The sequence below is a fragment of the Capsella rubella genome, unplaced genomic scaffold (assembly GCF_000375325.1).
Source record: "Capsella rubella cultivar Monte Gargano unplaced genomic scaffold, Caprub1_0 scaffold_1, whole genome shotgun sequence".
NCBI classification, from domain to species: Eukaryota; Viridiplantae; Streptophyta; class Magnoliopsida; order Brassicales; family Brassicaceae; genus Capsella; species Capsella rubella.
The window spans coordinates 2,354,999-2,373,029 of record NW_006238923.1 but is presented as its reverse complement, the minus strand read 5'-3'; the positions used below and the strand labels follow the sequence as shown (position 1 = coordinate 2,373,029).

At 36.5% G+C, this 18,031-nt stretch overlaps 7 protein-coding genes across 9 annotated transcripts; 4 read left to right on the top strand and 3 right to left on the bottom strand.

Annotated features, from left to right (window-relative positions):
* The first annotated feature begins 835 nt into the window (after nt 1-835).
* On the top strand, nt 836-1,485 carry LOC17898813 (putative protein TPRXL). Its single transcript, XM_006303560.2, has one exon. The coding sequence runs from the start codon at nt 1,057-1,059 to the stop codon at nt 1,387-1,389; it is 333 nt and encodes a 110-aa protein (XP_006303622.1). The 5' UTR covers nt 836-1,056; the 3' UTR covers nt 1,390-1,485.
* Nucleotides 1,486-4,305: 2,820 nt separating this feature from the next.
* On the top strand, nt 4,306-7,194 carry LOC17899157 (transcription initiation factor IIA subunit 1). The gene is made up of 12 exons (XM_006305042.2): nt 4,306-4,394; nt 4,500-4,691; nt 4,886-5,050; nt 5,151-5,303; nt 5,437-5,482; nt 5,556-5,614; nt 5,798-5,908; nt 6,060-6,203; nt 6,442-6,502; nt 6,580-6,734; nt 6,823-6,906; nt 6,987-7,194. The coding sequence occupies exons 2-12, from the start codon at nt 4,566-4,568 to the stop codon at nt 7,008-7,010; spliced, it is 1,128 nt and encodes a 375-aa protein (XP_006305104.1). The 5' UTR covers nt 4,306-4,394; nt 4,500-4,565; the 3' UTR covers nt 7,011-7,194.
* A 41-nt stretch (nt 7,195-7,235) lies between these two features.
* On the bottom strand, nt 7,236-7,886 carry LOC17897215. The gene has a single exon (XM_006303583.2). It carries the CDS (start codon nt 7,817-7,819, stop codon nt 7,400-7,402), a length of 420 nt encoding a protein of 139 aa, XP_006303645.1. The 5' UTR covers nt 7,820-7,886; the 3' UTR covers nt 7,236-7,399.
* A 527-nt stretch (nt 7,887-8,413) lies between these two features.
* Nucleotides 8,414-9,105, top strand: LOC17898810. The gene has a single exon (XM_006303780.2). It carries the CDS (start codon nt 8,690-8,692, stop codon nt 9,065-9,067), a length of 378 nt encoding a protein of 125 aa, XP_006303842.1. The 5' UTR covers nt 8,414-8,689; the 3' UTR covers nt 9,068-9,105.
* An 88-nt stretch (nt 9,106-9,193) lies between these two features.
* LOC17899558 (transcription initiation factor IIA large subunit) lies at nt 9,194-12,303 on the bottom strand. 3 transcript variants are annotated; one of them, XM_006305039.2, is made up of 12 exons: nt 12,190-12,303; nt 11,909-12,103; nt 11,559-11,723; nt 11,302-11,454; nt 11,110-11,155; nt 10,967-11,025; nt 10,658-10,768; nt 10,241-10,384; nt 9,894-9,954; nt 9,664-9,818; nt 9,492-9,575; nt 9,194-9,414 (listed from the first exon to the last, which is right to left on the bottom strand). In XM_006305039.2, exons 2-12 carry the CDS (start codon nt 12,032-12,034, stop codon nt 9,391-9,393), a joined length of 1,128 nt encoding a protein of 375 aa, XP_006305101.1. In that variant the 5' UTR covers nt 12,035-12,103; nt 12,190-12,303; the 3' UTR covers nt 9,194-9,390. The 3 variants fall into 3 exon arrangements, with proteins under 3 accessions (XP_006305101.1, XP_023645287.1, XP_023645288.1); XM_023789519.1 differs by lacking the exon at nt 9,194-9,414 and having other exon boundaries at nt 9,450-9,575; XM_023789520.1 differs by lacking the exon at nt 9,194-9,414 and having other exon boundaries at nt 9,450-9,575; nt 11,909-12,294.
* Nucleotides 12,304-12,946: 643 nt separating this feature from the next.
* On the bottom strand, nt 12,947-13,919 carry LOC17896890 (probable inactive L-type lectin-domain containing receptor kinase III.1). The gene has a single exon (XM_006305768.2). It carries the CDS (start codon nt 13,917-13,919, stop codon nt 12,951-12,953), a length of 969 nt encoding a protein of 322 aa, XP_006305830.2. The 3' UTR covers nt 12,947-12,950.
* Nucleotides 13,920-14,868: 949 nt separating this feature from the next.
* LOC17899740 (tropinone reductase homolog At1g07440) lies at nt 14,869-16,356 on the top strand. Its single transcript, XM_006305470.2, has 5 exons — nt 14,869-14,999; nt 15,082-15,289; nt 15,379-15,598; nt 15,775-15,881; nt 15,974-16,356. Exons 1-5 carry the CDS (start codon nt 14,917-14,919, stop codon nt 16,160-16,162), a joined length of 807 nt encoding a protein of 268 aa, XP_006305532.1. The 5' UTR covers nt 14,869-14,916; the 3' UTR covers nt 16,163-16,356.
* The last annotated feature ends 1,675 nt before the right edge of the window (nt 16,357-18,031 follow it).

The following is an 18,031-nucleotide window of genomic DNA, read 5'->3' as shown; positions in this document are numbered from 1 at the left end:
TCAACAAAAATATCTTGCAGTTTTGTGGAAGCTTGTTACTCTTAAACCAACTCATTTGAGAAAATAGAAAACAAATTTTTATTGTGGTTCATGTCCCACTATGTCAGTTTTTATTCATACAATTTATTGTGCTCTCTCTCTCTCTCATGTTACAGTTGATTTATGTGAATATCAATATGATATTTACCCACGTCTTACCTTTCCGAAGGTTTTAACAGCATATGTAATCGAATTAATATAGAAAAAAACAAATGGTCTACTCGTAAACAAATATTCATAAAAATAGACAGACTGAAATATATATATATATATATATATAAAGAATGAAACCTAAGCTTTGTTGAAAACTTGATAAACATGATTATAACACAAAAATTTAAGATTATATTCTTTCTTTATCTGTTTAAAATGTTCAGAGAACAAGAAGATATACGGAACGTCGTCGTTAATAACAAACATGAAAATGCTTCGCTGTTCTGTCATAAAAAAAAAAAAACTTTGTTTTATACAGCTAATAAGTTCATTTGGATTTTTTTTTATTTCTTTATTGACACAAGAATCAATTTTGTTTATATTCTTTTTCCTAGTACTATGATTTTTGTACAATCATTACAGCTTTGAAAAAGTTTAATTAGGTGTAAATTTTTGTTGCAAGTGTTCCACTAGTTAAACTTAATCCAATTCGTTCTTTCTCTTTTTGAAAATATACATATCTAAAAGTAGTTGCACTATTTATTTTCAAATAATTATCTTGCCTTCATCATTTCCACATGTATATAGTTTTAGTTTTGGAAGCACTCACTATATAATAGACATGAGCAGAGAAACACTATCCCTCTCTTTGCTTCCCTTGTCTCTCTCTCTCTCTCTCTCCCTCTCTCTAGATCGCTAGTTATCTCTCTTTCTAAAGCTCAATCACCACAAACTCACAATCAAACTAAAAGAAAAAAGTAGAGTAGAATAAATTAATAAATAAAGGAGAGAGACGGCCTTCATCCGAGTCAGAGAGAAGCTCTCTTTTATATCAGCGTAGCTCTTGTTTCCGCAACACAGGACATGGACGAGAAGTGGAAGCTGTCGAAAAAGGATGCATTGGCTGCGTCGTGCTCATCTTCTTCGACTTCGTCTAAATCAAAGTTCTCTAGAAGCTTCTCGACAAGTGCTTCCTCCTCGAAAGCTCCTGCATTCGTACGGAGCTCGTCAACCAAATGCTCAGTGCCTTCTTCATCTTCTTCGTCTTCAATGTCAAGAAGCTCTTCGAAAAAAGAGAAAGGCTCATCTTCCATAACTCAAAAGTACAGCAGCTTGGCCAAAGAACAGAAGGGAAGGTTCTACATCATGAGAAGGTGTGTGGCTATGCTTGTATGTTGGCATAAACATGATTCCTAGGTTGATAGATCTCATGCATTTTTATTCTTTCTCTTCTCTTTTCTTTTCTTTAAATGATTAGATCAGTTTGATTCTCTACTCTAAGTTGCTACAAGTTTCCATACTAGTACATTGTAAGAAGAGATTCTTTTTTGATAATTATATTTACTTCTATTAATTTTTGATAAGACAGAGTCATGTCTACTACTACTACTCCTACAAGAGGTAGTATATAAATAATTATAAGTGTGTGTCGTCTGATGAAGAAAAAATTGTAAACATCGAACGTTTTTTTTTTTTTTTTTTTTAAAGTGAAATTATATGCCACAATCTGGAGGGTCGATGTGTCGAGACGTACAATTATTTTGTTAGGATTAAATCGAATAGTCACTTTCAGTGTCTGGCAAAAAAACAATTAATAATAACGAAATAAAAAGATTTAATAAGAACAACCAATGATAATTTATTTGGTCAAAGATCTGAGGTTTCTTTTGTGTTTTGGTCAACAGATCTGAGTGTTTTTCACACACATTAGTTTTTTTCTTTTATTTTTACTAATTTATTTGTCGTATCATATGGCTTTTTGCAACGTTTATGCTAACTTTTTTTTTATAGCCGTGATTAGACTTGGTAACAATATCTTAATGGGGTCTAGTTAATGTCTTGGATTTACAATTAATTATGATGCTGATGATGATAATAATGTGGTCAACAAAGTGGCATGATGCTATTTGGATTATATAAATTTGCCTACACCACGAAATATTGGAATTTTGTAACTCCTTTTTCCATTTCTTATTGTAACTCCTGTGCAGTAGGCTAACTAGATTTTGTACAGCTTAACCCATTTACAGTAGAAAAAATCCCATTAAAAAACAATATGAAGTTGTATTTAGTACTGTCTACATTAGTGTTATTTTTTATGAGGATTTTTACATATATTTTTTTCATTTTTGAGTGTGATATGAAGTTATATTTAGTACTGCCTATTTATATCCTATTCGTTATTTGTATCTTACGGCAGTATTAAGTTTTCTTACTCTTTGATAGAAGGAAGATTCCCTCTTTTGCCTAACCTAAATTTTCTATATATGAAGCCCAACAAAAAGTAGTACTATGTGTGTATATGTATCAAAGATAAGTTTAAGTTATCATTACCCTATTTTTTCTTAGTTAAAGAAAAGATAGAATTAGTAGTAAGTATACTGTGTGTATTAGAATGTACGTACTTGGACACTGTTCCGTGTTACTGACAATGAATGAATGAAATTATTATATCTTCATCTCTTATTATATAGAGAGAGCGGGAAAAAGGAAATTTCGAGATATTGAAAAATCCAATGGAAAAGTTATGAACCACTCGATCTTTGTCTCTTTTTGACTCTCTGACGATAATGTCATGATCATAAGAATTTTGGATTCTAATCAGAAAATAAGTGATCACGTTACAGATTTTTATTTCGAAACCTTTTTTTCAATTATTGCAAAAATATAAAATTACCGTACGGAGAAACATGCTCTTCTTAACAGGGAAAAAAAAAAAAAATTGAAACGAAAGAAAGAAACTCAGACTTCTCAGGTGAGAAACCAAACACAAAAGTACAAAGAGATAATAAAGTGAACAGTGTCAGAAACATTTTTACACACACAGATCTTTATACTATTCAGAAAAATAAAATAAAAAAGAATGACGTGGTGTTGAGAGAGACGTTGGATTTTGTCAGATTGAGATATCTGACGGTGGAGACTGCTGAACCAAGTGGCTAAGTCTGAATCAGATTTTTTTTTTTTTTTTTTTTTTTTTTGTGTGGCGACTGTTCGTTTTGATCGAGGGTAGCTAAAGGCTTGAAGCCAAAGACTTTTTTTAGATGTCGAAACAAAGTGATAATATAATCACTTTTAGTCACACCCTTGTCCTATTTAGATGTATCAAACAAGATTTTTTAATTGAAACTTCTTATAAATCGAAACAAAATAAAAAGTTATGTTAGATATTCTTAATCAAATTAAAGTTCTCTAGATCATTAAGACATTGCAATTATTGTCTCAGAAGGAAGCAAACTTTATGGGAGACCCTTAAAACTAGTCTAATGAACCCCTAAATTAGAAAACGTAAATATTGGCATCAACATTTTTCTACGTGAGAAGAAAATTTCTGAAAAACGCTAATCTCAATCCACGTTTACACTTATATCTCATCTTAAGGTAGATGAAGTTTCAGTTCTTATATATTTTATACAAGAGCTCAGTAAACATTATGATATATTGTAAAGACTCTTTAGAAGTTTATCCCCGTTTAGATTTAGGAAAGAGATATCAACAGAACTAAAACTTACTAATAACTGTTCTTACGATTCTATTTAAACACTAAAAAACTTTAACTCCCAATTATGTTATGATGAAAAATATTAACTATGACAAATTTCCTATAGAGGGTGAAAATATTAGGATAAACAATATATACTACAAAATTTTATATATGTATCAAAAACACTATAAGGAAATTTTTGTATAAAATACCATGTAAATTATGTTACATCTGAATCTGATGTGTACATATTTTTAACACGTTTGTGGTTGTTTTAAAAATTTAAACATTAATGACATTTTCTAAAATATGAATATCATATATATGAGATCACTGATTGTTTTTTTTTTTTTTTTTTTTGTTGTCGGTCAACTGAACAGAAATAGTGCAATACTGTTAATCAGAAATATTTTTTTTACCAAAGATGGAGAAATTTACCAAGGAAATATTTTCGAGTTTTTTTTAGATTTATGGTTGATCTAATTAAAAAAAAAAAAGGGCGAAGATAATAATAATGTCGCGAACAAAAAAAAATTGAATCGCGGAGATGATGGCACGTGTCATTGTTGTGATGTGATCTGATCCAAACCTATTTATATTCTTCGCTGCTGTTCTGTCTTGACCGCTCCTCTCGATCTCTGATCTCTCTGTCTTCTCTGTTTACGCTCCGTCGCTGATCTCTGCCATACTCCGTCTTACCGCCTCCGCCGAACCCTAGGTAATCGTGACGGGCTTGTAATTTTTTTTTTTATTATTATATTTTGTATGTGGCAATTTCTTGGATATTTCACCCTTAAATGTTCCCTCTGGTAAATAAAACCAGAGTCCCGGAGGACGAATCTGGTTTTCCGCCGGAACTTAATTAAGGAGATCTTGAGAAGCTCAGAGGATGGGTACAACCACGACAACGAGCGCTGTGTATATCCAAGTTATCGAAGATGTCGTCAACAAAGTCCGAGAGGAGTTCATTAATAACGGAGGTCCCGGCGAGAGTGTTCTCAGCGAGCTTCAAGGAGTAAGTTTTCAATCAGAACTGTCTTCCTTCGCTGCAAAATGATTGAGATTTGATATCTTTAGTGGATTCGCCGGTGTGGGTGGCTTGGATTTGCTCTGCTGTGACTAGGGTTTTTGCGAATTCATCTTTTTCAGTTGGTTTGAATCTTTAATTTCTAAAGCTTAATTGGAACTGTGTGTGTTTTTTCCGAGTAGATTTGGGAGACGAAGATGATGCAAGCTGGAGTCTTAAGTGGACCAATAGAGAGGTCATCGGCCCAGAAGCCAACTCCTGGAGGTCCACTGACTCATGATCTGAATGTTCCTTATGAAGGTACAGAGGAGTATGAGACCCCCACTGCTGAAATGCTTTTCCCTCCGGTTAGCTAATTTCACCCTTGAATCTGTGATTGAGAAATTAAATCAGGACTTCAATTATCAGTTGTCTTGAGCGTGGTTTTGCTTTTTTTGTGTTGAGCAGACACCAATGCAGACTCCCCTTCCAACGCCGCTTCCTGGCACTGCGGATAACTCCTCCATGTATAACATCCCTACCGGCTCAAGTGATTATCCAACTCCTGGAACTGATAATGGAAGCAACGCTGATATTAAAGGAAGGCCAAGTCCTTATATGGTGAGCTTTGCGTCTTATAAAAATGCTGTGTAGTGCCACTGCTTATCTCTTAAGTGTTTTCAAAAGTGATTTGACTTTGTATCTTATAGGATTTCTGGTTTTACATTAACTGATGTTCTGTTCTCTGTTGCAGCCACCTCCTTCCCCGTGGCCAAGTCCTAGAGTTGATGTCAATGTTGGTAAGTAGTTGTTTTACCACTACTTCATGTATCGATTTGTTGTTTGGGATATAAACGTCTGACCTGCTGCTAGCTTATGTGGATGGTCGTGATGAGCCTGAAAGAGGAAACTCTAGTCAGAAGTTTACGCAGGTACTTTAACATCTAATCAAGAATCGTGAGTTTGGCTTTTTGGTTTGGGTTCAAATCTTCGTTGCAACAGTTACGTGATTGATTTGATTATTGCTCATCTCAAGTACTTCCTCACTGTACATATATTTTAAGTCGATTATACCTGAAATATATGTAAAACTTAATATCTTGGAATATGTCCAGGACTTATTTGTGCCATCCTCCGGGAAACGAAAACGTGATGATTCTTCTGCACATTATCAAAATGGTGGATCTATACCTCAACAAGATGGTGCAAGCGATGCTATCCCTAAGGTGTGTGTGTAGTACACATTTGCATTTGGAATAGCTCACATGAGAACAATGAAATCATGAAAGTATTTGTAGCAGCTGCTTATATGATATCTTTCAAGAATAATGCATTTATCATCTCGGTGGTACACCTGATTGGAGCACAATTTTGCAGGTAAACTTTGAGTGTGATGCACTCCACATAACCTATGTTGGCAATGGAAAGTCCCCACGAGACTTCCTCTGCTCCTCATCGAAGATTCCTCAAGTTGATGGGCCAATGCCTGACCCCTATGATGAAATGCTGTCCACACCTAATGTAAGAATGCTGCTTTTCATTTAGTAGATATGTACTTCTTCGAAATGTCTACAGATCAGTAGCAGGAAACTCTAATGCCTTAGTTCAGTTAGATCCATCCTCACTGCTCATCATAAATTGCATTTGGATTTGCCAACAAACATGCAACATTTGTCTAGAGATCTGAGATATTATCTATTACACCCTCTCCCAATTACTTTTGCTAGTTATTTCATGAATTTCATTTACTGCATTGCAGATATACAGTTACCAAGGACCCAGTGAAGAGTTCAACGAGGCCAGAACTCCTGCTCCAAACGGTAAGAGAAGCCAAACAAAAATGTTTGATAGTGTTAGAGAGCAAGTAATATCATCTGCTAAATTCCCTCTTTGTCAGAGATCCAAACGAGCACACCTGTTGTTGTACAAAACGATATCATTGAAGATGATGAAGAGCTGTTGAACGAAGATGATGATGATGACGAGCTGGACGACCTAGAAAGTAGCGAGGATATGAACACGCAACATCTGGTTTTAGCTCAGTTTGACAAGGTAATGACCCTCCTGTTTACGCATGTTTCTGGATCTATTCTCTGATGTAACTCTACTCACATTAAGACTTGTTTGGTGTTGTAACTAGGTGACTCGCACAAAAAGCAGGTGGAAGTGCAATCTGAAAGACGGGATCATGCATATAAACGACAAGGACATTCTCTTCAACAAAGTAATATGTGCCTCCCAATAAAGGCTGGAGCTATTTTGGTAAATGAATAATACTAACACACGCCTTGTATACTTTTTCAGGCAACAGGCGAGTTCGACTTCTGATCTTGACACTAGCAATGCTTCTAGAAAAGTCACAGTTCTTTAAATGTCCACTGTCTTTCATTTTACTTTATGATTTAAGACTGACGGAGAAAGACATGATTATTTATGAGAAAGTGTACTCTGGTTGGCTTGTTGTACAAAAAGAACAGATTTTTCCTGTCGAAGGCCGTATCATCAACTTTCACCTTGTTTTATGAATTTCTTATGTCTTTCACGCAATGGCAATTAACTTCCCAAAAGCTGGATCTTTTCTTACAAGATATCTAGCTATATATATATATATATATATATATCTTATTACAGCATCTTGATAAATAGGTTAAAAAGGAAACTATTGAGAAACACTTGTATTCTGTAACATCAAGAGACCATCCTAAATGCTGAAACCCTCACTGCGAGTGATCTACAAGCACGCATTTAGTCTGAAAAATATTCAAGAGACCCATCTGGTCACTATGGTCGACCGTAGCCGGATATTGCAATCCTTCCTCGTGGTCCAATGACAGCTGAGATCCTTTCTTCTCAGTAGTACTCGAAGGAAACGTAAAATCGTGCCCTTTTCTGGAGGGAGAAGCATGCCGGTATGAATTTACGTTCCCTTCCGTAGAGAGACAAGAGTGCGAATTGGGAGAAACAAAGAGAGGTGAAAGCAGAGGAATAGCTGAGCCAGGAACAGATTCACAAGACTGCTGCAAGAAGGGGTTGTCGGGAACACTGTCAAGATGCAGAGCCGTGGGTGCTTGCCTTTGCAGCCTAGTGGGTGATCTCGGGGACATATTCTTTCCAAACATGTTCACAGTGTTCTCCATCACGATTTAGACACAAGATTGAGCCAATGAGTGTAAAAAAACGCGAGAAATAGAGAGAGAGAGAGAGAGGAAGATAGAATTAGTAGTGTAAATTGTAAAACAGGAGAATAAAAGGGAGAGAGAGGTTTTGTGTGTGTCGTAGATGAGGGCGCAAAAGAAGGCTTCAGTTATGATGGAACATGTGAAGCAAAATAGAAAATGGCAGTTACGTTGAAACGGTCCTTAACTAAACTTTTTTAAAAAGTTGCTTTCTTCTTTTGGTTCTACTCTCTCCACTCTTGTTGGCTTTGTTTACTTGTGCCTCTGGGTTCTTACAGTTTGGTCATAGCCTAAAAAAGGTCAACGTCTTTATTGTTGGTTTGGGTTGTTTTTTAATAACGACAAACATTCCAACCTACCCTCCCATCTTTCAAACGTTAATACTAATTACATGGACAATCCGGTTTACGACTTTGTTTCTATCCTAATATGATTCTTTTTGCTTCGTCATTAACAATGAGAAATTTACGATAATGTTAGAAAAAGACAAAAACTAACTTTAAAAGACATTGACCTTTGTTTTGGTCTTTCACTAAACTGAACGATACCCAAAGGATCGTAAGCATTAGTAAACCGAAAAGCAACAACAAAGGAAGCAACTTTTTTAGTTTCAGTTAATGACCGTTTCAAAATAACAACATCCCTTTCCTATTTCCTCCACATGTTCCATTATAACCGAACCCACCTTTTGCGTCCTCACCGACAACACACATCAAACCTCTCTCCCTTTGATTCTCTTCTTTACGTCACTCTTTCTATCTCCCCCTCTCTCTCTTTATCTCGTTTTGCTTTTGTTCCCATTGGGCTTAACACTCTGAGTCTGAAATCGTGATGGATGACAATGTGAGGTTGTCTAGGAAGAGCGAGTCCCCGAAATCACCAACTAGACTGCAGAGGCAAGCACCCACGGCTCTGCATCTTGAACGTGTTCCTAATAACCCCTTTTTGCAGCAGTCTTCTGATGTGATTGCAGCGGCAGCGATTCCTCTGCTTTCACCTCTCTTTGTGTCTCCAAGTCCACGCTCTTCTCTCTCTACAGAAGGGCACGATTTCACGTTTCCGGTGGAATTTACTGAGAAGAACGGATCTCAGCCGTCAATGGACCACAAGGAGATATGGCAATATTCGGCCAAGGTCGACCATAGTAATCAGATGGCTCTCTTGAATATGTTTCAAACCAAGTTCGTGCTTGTAGACCACTCACAGTAAGGGGTTTAGCACTTAGGATGGTCTTAGTGTCTTAGAATCCAAATGCTGTAATAATAGAGGACGTTACATATAAGTAAGATCCCGCCTTTGAAAAGTAAATTACCATTGTGTGGAGGATAGAAACTCTTGAAATAAGTCAAAGTTGATAAGCCTTCTTTGGCCGGAAAAATCTGTTCTTTTTGTACAACATGCCAACCAGAGTACACTTTCCCATAAATAATCATGTCTCTGTTTTGGAGGTCGGTCTAAATCACAAGGTAAAAAGAAAGACATTTGACGTTTGAAAGACTGAGACTTTTCTAGAAGCATTGCTATTGTGAAGATCAGAAGTCGAACTCGCCTGTTGCCTGAAAAGTAGACATTTCGTGTATTAGTATTATTTTTACCAGAATAGCTCCAACCTTAATTGGGAGGCACATATTACTTTGTTGAAGAGAATGTCCTTATCATTTATATGCATAATCCCGTCTTTCAGACTGCACTTCCACCTGCTCTTTGTGCGAGTCACCTAATTACAGCACCAAACAAGTCTTACTGAGATAAGAGTTAAGCGCAGAGAAACACACCCGGAAATTTGTGTAAACAAGAGTCATTACCTTGTCAAATTGAGCTAAAACCAGATGTTGTGTGTTCATATCCTCACCACTATCTAGATCATCCAACTCGTCATCATCATCATCTTCGTTCAACAGCTCTTCATCATCTTCAATGATATCGTTTTGCACAGCAACAGGAGTGCTCGTTTGGATTTCTTACAAGGAAGGAATTTAGTTAAGGATATATATGCATTTACTTGCTCTAAAACATTTTGTTTGGCTTCTCTTACCGTTTGGAGCCGGAGTTCTGGCCTCGTTAAAGTCTTCACTGGGTCCTTGATAACTGTAAATCTGCAACCAAGTAAATTCAATGTCATAAAATTACTAACAAAAGTAATCGTCGCATGTTTGACGGTAAAGCCGAATGGAACATAAAGTCTAAAGGAGATATTCTCCTTCCCTTCATCATCAGGTAATCTAGGAAGTCAAATGAGGTTATATGTAGTTAAATATCTATGGGAGGTGGTGAGAAGAGACTCAGTTAGTTAGAGATTCTAGTTACTGGTTCTAAACTCGTCGAAGAAGAATATATTAACAGAAACTCTGACTACTCAATGAAAACCTGATGCATTCTTACATTTGGTGTGGACAACATTTCATCATACGGGTCAGGCAGTGGCCCATCAACTTGAGGAATCTTTGATGATGAGCAGATGAAATCTCGTGGGAGCTTTCTATCACCAACATAAGTTATCCGAAATGCATCACATTCAAAGTTTGCCTGAAACTCATATCAGATGTATGACTGAGATTTCACTAAATACATCATTTTTATAGGAATAAATATCCTATAATATACATACATTTCTTTTATGCAACTCAACCAGTTTTGAATACATGTATCTTCTTTTGGATGGCACTCACAAACTTGTGAAGTAGAAACTAAAGCGGAGTCTTCTCCCTATAATTTTCTAAGAGATAAAGGGAGCTATGGACAATTTTTTTTACTAAAGAGAGCTACGCAAAATGCAAATGGGTAGTACTACACACACACCTTAGGGATAGCATCGCTTGCACCATCCTGTTGAGGTATAGATCCACCATTTTGATAATGTGCGGAAGAATCATCACGTTTTCGTTTACCGGAGGGTGGCACAAATAAGTCCTGGACGTATTCCAATTATAGATTTAAAGTTACATATATAGTTCAGGTACAGTCAACTTGAAAAATATATACAACGAGGGAGTACTTCAAATGAGTACTAATCAAATGTTCAATAACGTAACTGTTGCAAAGAGGATACGAACCAAACAAAAAAAAGCCAAACTCACAATTCTTGATTTAGATGTTATATTGGAGTACCTGTGTAAACTGCTGATTAGAGTTTCCTCTCTCAGGGTCATCACGGCCATCCACGTAAGCTAACAGCAGGTAAGACATTTATATCCCAAACAACATAGATAGACACATCTCTTTTCACTGAGACAATAGGCGCTAGTACTTACCAACATTGACATCAAGTCTAGGATTTGTCCACGGGGAAGGAGGTGGCTGCAATAAAGAACAAATTCTCAGTGTATGTCAACCAGAAAAAGAAAAAAATAATAATACGAAGTCAATCCTTTTTGCCTCTGTATATTCTACACAGACGCTTAGATAAGCAGTACACAGCATTTTGAATAAGAAACATAGCTCACCATATAAGGACTGGGTCTTCCTTTAATATCAGCGTTGCTTCCATTATCAGTTCCAGGAGTTGGATAGTCACTAGAGCCGGTAGGGATGTTATACATGGAGGAGTTATCCGCAGTACCAGGAAGCGGCGTTGGAAGGGGAGTCTGCATTGGTGTCTGCTCAACACAAAAAAGCAAAACCACGCTCAAGACAATTGATAATTGAAGTCCTGATTTGATTTCTCAATCACAGATTCAAGGTTTAGGTGAAATTAGCTAACCGGAGGGAAAAGCATTTCAGCAGTGGGGGTCTCATACTCCTCTGTACCTTCATAAGGAACATTCAGATCATGCGTCAGTGGACCTCCAGGAGTTGGCTTCTGGGCCGATGACCTCTCTATTGGTCCACTTAAGACTCCAGCTTGCATCATCTTCGTCTCCCAAATCTATTCGGATAACAACCACACAGATCCATTTAAGCTCCAAAAATAATGGAATCAAAAGATATGAATTCCAAAAAACCCTAGTAGCATTGGAACAAATCCAAGCCACCCACACTGGCGAACCCACTAAATATACTAAATTTACATCATTTAGCATCGACGGATGACAAGTCTGATTGAAAACTTACTCCTTGAAGCTCGCTGAGGACACTCTCGCCGGGACCTCCGTTGTTAATGAACTCCTCTCGGACTTTGTTGACGACATCTTCGATAACTTGGATATACACAGCGCTCGTTGTCGTAGTTGTACCCATCTTCTCAGCCCCTTTAAAGCCCCCTTAATTTAGTTCCGGCGAAAAAAAACAGATTCGTCCTCCGGGAATCTGATATTATCAGAAGCAACATTGAAGTAACCACCCGAAAAAAATTGCCTCCAGAGAACAAAACAATTCAAGCTCTTTATGCTCACCTAGGTTTTGGCAGTAGGCGGTAAAATGGAATCTGGCCGAGATCGGCGACGAAACGTAAACAGAGAAGACAGAGAGATCAGAGATCGGTAAGGAGCGGTCAAGACAGAAAAAAAAGCAGCGAAGAATATAAATAGGTTTGGATCAGATCGTGTCGCAACAAATACACGTGTTATCATCCCCGCCATTGATATTTTCTTTCCTTTTTCTCTTTTCTTTTCAGAATTTCTTATTTTTACAAAAAGATATATGAATGAAATGGTAACTAAACAACTATATATCCTGAAACTTGAAATTACCAAATCCAGGAAGTAATTATTCAAAAAAAAATATATATATAAATAGATAAAGTTGAATAAAAACAAATTTAGTTATATATAACACTATATGTTTTTCTTTTATCTACCGGTATCAGTATGAGTGATACCTCATTGACTTCACCTGATCCAGTTCTGTTAAAAGCTAAATGATTTTAATTAATAATATTCTGAAGCAAAGAGTTGAGAATGAAATTTTGTTTCTTATTCATCTGGGTATACAGATTTAATAAGCCCTAAGCAAAAACTTGTGTAACAACAGCTGGCTAATTTTTTTTCCTCAAACAAAAAAAGAAACAAAACAAAAACTGACTCATCCAAAGGTTTATAAAGTGCATGACTCATCCAACTTTAATATGAAGATTTCCGTTATTTATTCATCTCAAGAAATTAATACAATTAAAAATCATACGACCAAATGTGTTTGCCTTGCCTCTTTGGTTCAATCAAATCATAAAGATCATGATGGCAAGCGTGCAGATAATGACCACCTTGGTGCGGTAAGGATTTACGGTTGCTGAATCTGGAGAAGGATCCGATGATGAGAAGGGATCAAAGTCATCAAAATCAGATGGCGACGGTGTTGAAAGCGAAGGAAGCAGAGCGAGATCAAAGTCTTTTGCTTTCCCTTCTCTGCTAAAGCTCCATCCAGTTACATAGTGATTACCCGTTATGTTTCCTGTGGATGCGGAGAAGCCGACATACATTTTTCCCAAGAAAATCTCAGAAAGATTCATCTTTCTCGACAGAAGAGGAAACTTAGGTTTTGAAGTGTCAAGAGGAGCCAATGTGACGTTGAGAAGCATTTCCCCTCCGTTGTATTCGATCCAAGCCCGAATCGGGTCTTTGCTCGAAAGCTTCAAGCTTATATTCTTGCTTTGCTTGTTGGAGAAAAATGCAGCTGGTGCAGATTCAACGGATACCAAACCGTTCACGTCGATGCCTACGTGGTTATCGTCGATGTCAAGAAACTCGTTTGACTTCACCGTGTCGAATTCCACCGCGAGGATTCGGTTTGTGGAGTTCCCGTTGTTCGAAGTGTTGAAGAGACCGAGAAACTGGCTCGGCATGGCTTGCGTGAAATCCATGGACGGTGAGATCAGAAAGGTTAGGCCGTGACCTGGTGCGTCGATTGAGAAAACGAAACTTGTGGAGAAAGAAAGCGAGTTTGGTGAGTTAGTACTGTTGAAGGGTACGGGGAAGCCATAGAAGGCTTGACCCATTTGTCTCCTTGAGGTGTTTGTTAGCTCCAAGATGCCACTCGGGAGGATCTTGGAGGATCCATACTTGAGAAGGTTAGCTTCGAAAAATCCGTGGTAGAGAAATTTGGTTTCGTTTTGTTGACTTAGCACACAAGAAACGAAACATAGTTGGGTGATAATGGAAAGAGCTATTGATTTGTAAGTAATTGCCATTGAAGAGATGGACGTATGTTTTGTTATGTGTGTGTATATGTGAAGTTGCTTGTCTGAATGATTCCATCGTATATATATAGAGAGGCTTCATAGAAGAAAAGAGAAAGAAAGTTAGACATTGTTATATTATTTGCAGAAAGGCAATCAGCTGCGAGTTCGAAACTTCAATTTTTATTAGCTATAAAAATTGTTTGTATTGGATCAAAGAAATCATCTACAAATTTTTAATTATTGAGAATCCATATATTGTTTAATAAAGCTTATAAATTAAACATAAGTAATCAAACTGGATCTAATATAATTCCAAAAAAGCTATAATGTTGAACAGTTCAAGTCTTATTTTAGCTGATCGATCGTGATGGTAAGTCTTAGATGGATATTAAAACATCCCAAACTAGCAAACAATAAAGGGTTTGTTGGGAATACGTGCAAATAAGAATCTATTATACATATATTTTGGTTCATATTAAAAAAAAAAAAAACACAACAGAAGAAAATAATTGATCTGAGACAAGTCAAGTCATCAGTTTTAAGTAATTAACAAATGTATATAATCAACAACCGCCTAAATGTGAGTATTATTGAGATTTAAAACTCATTAGAATGCAAATGACTAGGATCATCAGAAGGCCTTAGTACGTACGTGCACCCAACCAATCCAATCCAACCCCAAATCACAAAAACAAACTGATAGAAAATACTATCATTGGCTAAGAACAAACTAATGCCGTCTCTACAGTTACGTCTTTCCCTTAATCTCTCTATATTAATTTTGTTTTCCTTGTGACTTTTATTTTTTATTTACAGTATTGTAAAAGATACGGGCCTAAGATTCTTGATGGACCAGGCCCATCATCTTGAGTTTTTTTTTTTTTAAAATTTGGCCCACATGTTGCGTTATTATCTCCAATGATTGATTGATTAATCAATTTAACGTTTGCTTGCTCCACTTGTATTCTCTTCTTGAATCTGAGCTCTTTAGGCATAGGAGAGAGCAATGGCTGGAGGAACAGAGCAAAACCAGAGATGGAGCCTTAAGGGAAAGACCGCACTTGTAACTGGTGGAACCAAAGGGATCGGGTTCGTTTACAGATCCCAAATCTTTCCATAAATATTTTCTTGAAAGCATATTTAAAAATCTCTGGTTCTTGAATCAAAATAGGCATGCTATAGTAGAGGAACTTGCGGGATTTGGAGCATTGATACATACTTGTGCGAGAGATGAATCTCAGCTTAATGAGTGTTTAAGTGAATGGAAAAAGAAGGGATTTCAAGTCAGTGGTTCAGTCTGTGACGCATCTTTGAGAACAGAGAGAGATAAGCTTATGCAGACTGTGTCTTCAGTGTTTGGTGGCAAGCTCGATATCCTCGTAAGTTTTAGATCTTTATTTATATATACTCTTTCTAAAAATCAATTACTCAAATTCTTAATTTAATTTAATATTTTGATGATAATAAGATAAACAATGTTGGAGGGATTCGGGCAAAGCCGACAGTGGATTTTACAGCAGAGGATTTCTCGTTTCATTTTACGACCAACTTAGAGTCTGCTTTTCATCTGAGCCAGCTTGCACATCCTCTTCTTAAGAGTTCAGGATGTGGGAACATTGTCTTCATATCTTCTGCTGCTGGGATTTTGTCGTTTACTGTAATTAGCTCCATCTACTCTGCAACAAAAGGTAAATATACTAAACTAGCTATTGAAGAAAACAAAAACACCTATCTGTGATTATTGAGATTTTCAGTAGAGGTTTCTTTTTTCTTACAATGGTTTCACATGTAAATACAAAGCCATAAGCTGGTTCTTAAAACAATATTCTAAGGCATTGATATGTGTATGTGTGTGTGACATTAGCGGCGATGAATCAGCTAGCAAGGAATCTGGCATGTGAGTGGGCTAGTGATGGAATTAGGGCTAATGCTGTGGCTCCTGGAGTCATTGCAACTCCTCTAGCTGGAGATGTGAGATACAAACTATATATGCTACATTTCCTCCAAGACCCATCTCCCTTTCCTGCCTTTGCTGATATCTTTACTTTGATGATGATCTTTAGGTGTACGATGATGAGTTCAAGAAGGTGGTAGAGTCTAGAAAGCCATTGGGGCGTTTCGGGAAGCCTGAAGAAGTAGCCTCGGTGGTAGCTTTTCTATGTATGCCTGCAGCTTCTTACATAACTGGTCAGACCATTTGTGTAGATGGAGGTATCACTGTCAATGGTTTCTCGTATCAGCCACAAGGTTGAATCCAATGTCCAAACTACCAATAAACTCAAACTTTATTACAATAAGGTTGTCGAGACTTGGCACGTTAGAACTCTTTTCCTCTAGAAGAAGGCATCTAGAGTATATCACCTATGAGGCTATGACTTATATATAGAATCTTATTGTATGTTCTAATTTCTAGCTCGGTATTATACTTGATCTCATCTATATAATATATAATTCAGGACCTTAAATAACCTGTGTCACCCCAATTAACAACAGTGACACAAACGAGAATGATCACTAGTATTTAAATATGTAAAACAAAAATAAAGTGGTATTTTGTCCTCTCATGCATGATCAAACTAACACACCTATACGGTTTGATCCTGATCCAGAACATCATCATCTGTCTGTTTACATAGAATATACGCATTCTCTGATTCTCTCTCGTATGTATGTAGTCAGTTTTGACGTGTTTTCAACTTTTTCGGCCGCATGCATGTTCAACCTTTTCCATTACTGCGTTTGATGATTTCATCTGATCATGATCAGTAAACTACATTATCATTTTTCAATGCCAATTTATTTAGAATATTTCGTTTTAAGGAAACAAAACCCTAATAAACTAATCAATATTCTGATTTCATCTCATCGATATTTATCACTTTGCTCTTTTGCCTCTCATATAATATTGGACCAGCACGTCTTGCGAGTACTAAACATATATATAGTCGGAAGACTTAAAACTTCTGAAAAGATTCGTCTATCAGCTCTATAGTATTCTATGAGAACCTATAATTTATAATTTCAAGTAATTAAGGAATGGTGTTTAAAAATCATATCAATTTTGTAACATGAAATATGATGAAATCACAAAGGTTAGTTCCATATAATTCAACATTAACTTAGCAGTATCTCATATTCCATTCAAAATTCCCGAAAAGAAAACAATTCTCGACCACTACTACTAGCTAAGTTGTCACGATGCAATAAATGTAAATTAGTTATTTGTTTTTTTCTTAACTTTTTAACTTTATTATTTCAAATTCTAATTTAAAGATCAAAAGTTCGGCGAAACCTTAAAATAAAACGAGAAGGGGTGGAAAAATAATACTAGAAATTAAAATTGATGACCACGTAAGAACAAACACACCATGGATGTATCGAAGGCCTAAGTCGAGGTGCATGCCACCATGCACACTAAGCTTTGGATATATCTACTAAAATAATACCATCTTTATCAAAATCGTATAATAATATTAATGTCATGATAACTCAAACGCTATGTTCCAAAAACAGCAACTGAATGATTTGTCACCTACCAATGATTCTAGCAGCTTCAGTATATACAGTGATTTTGGTTGGATCGGTGGGTACACACACATGAACGAGGGCCCGTTTAATCCTCTACGTTTATCATGTTCGTGCGTTTTGAGATTTCGGTAACACTCATCACAATTAATTTTTATATTATAGTTTCTGATAATCTTTTATCCACTTTTCCCCAATGTCATCTCTTTACCTTGTTGCTAGATGAGTAAATTAAACACTGTTGAGTCGCATGATTAAAGTAACATTATAGATGGAGATAGAAGAGTACTAGATCGTGTGTTTTACATCAATTAATGTTAGCTTTCAATGGGGTGGATGTATTCAATGAAGAAGGATCGATATCTCCGTGAAGACGACAATAGCTAATTAAGAGCTTAGATCTTGAGATCTTGACAACAACCAATAGAAGAGTATGTCTAGATATGATATACATATAGATGGGCATGATGTTATTGCTAAGAGTATATATATGGATCTTGATTATCAAAATATTTGTTGTTGAACAAATAATGGTGGAAAAGGAAAGCTAGCTGCATATGCGGGTACTAGCTACTATTAAGATGACCGCTATGGAA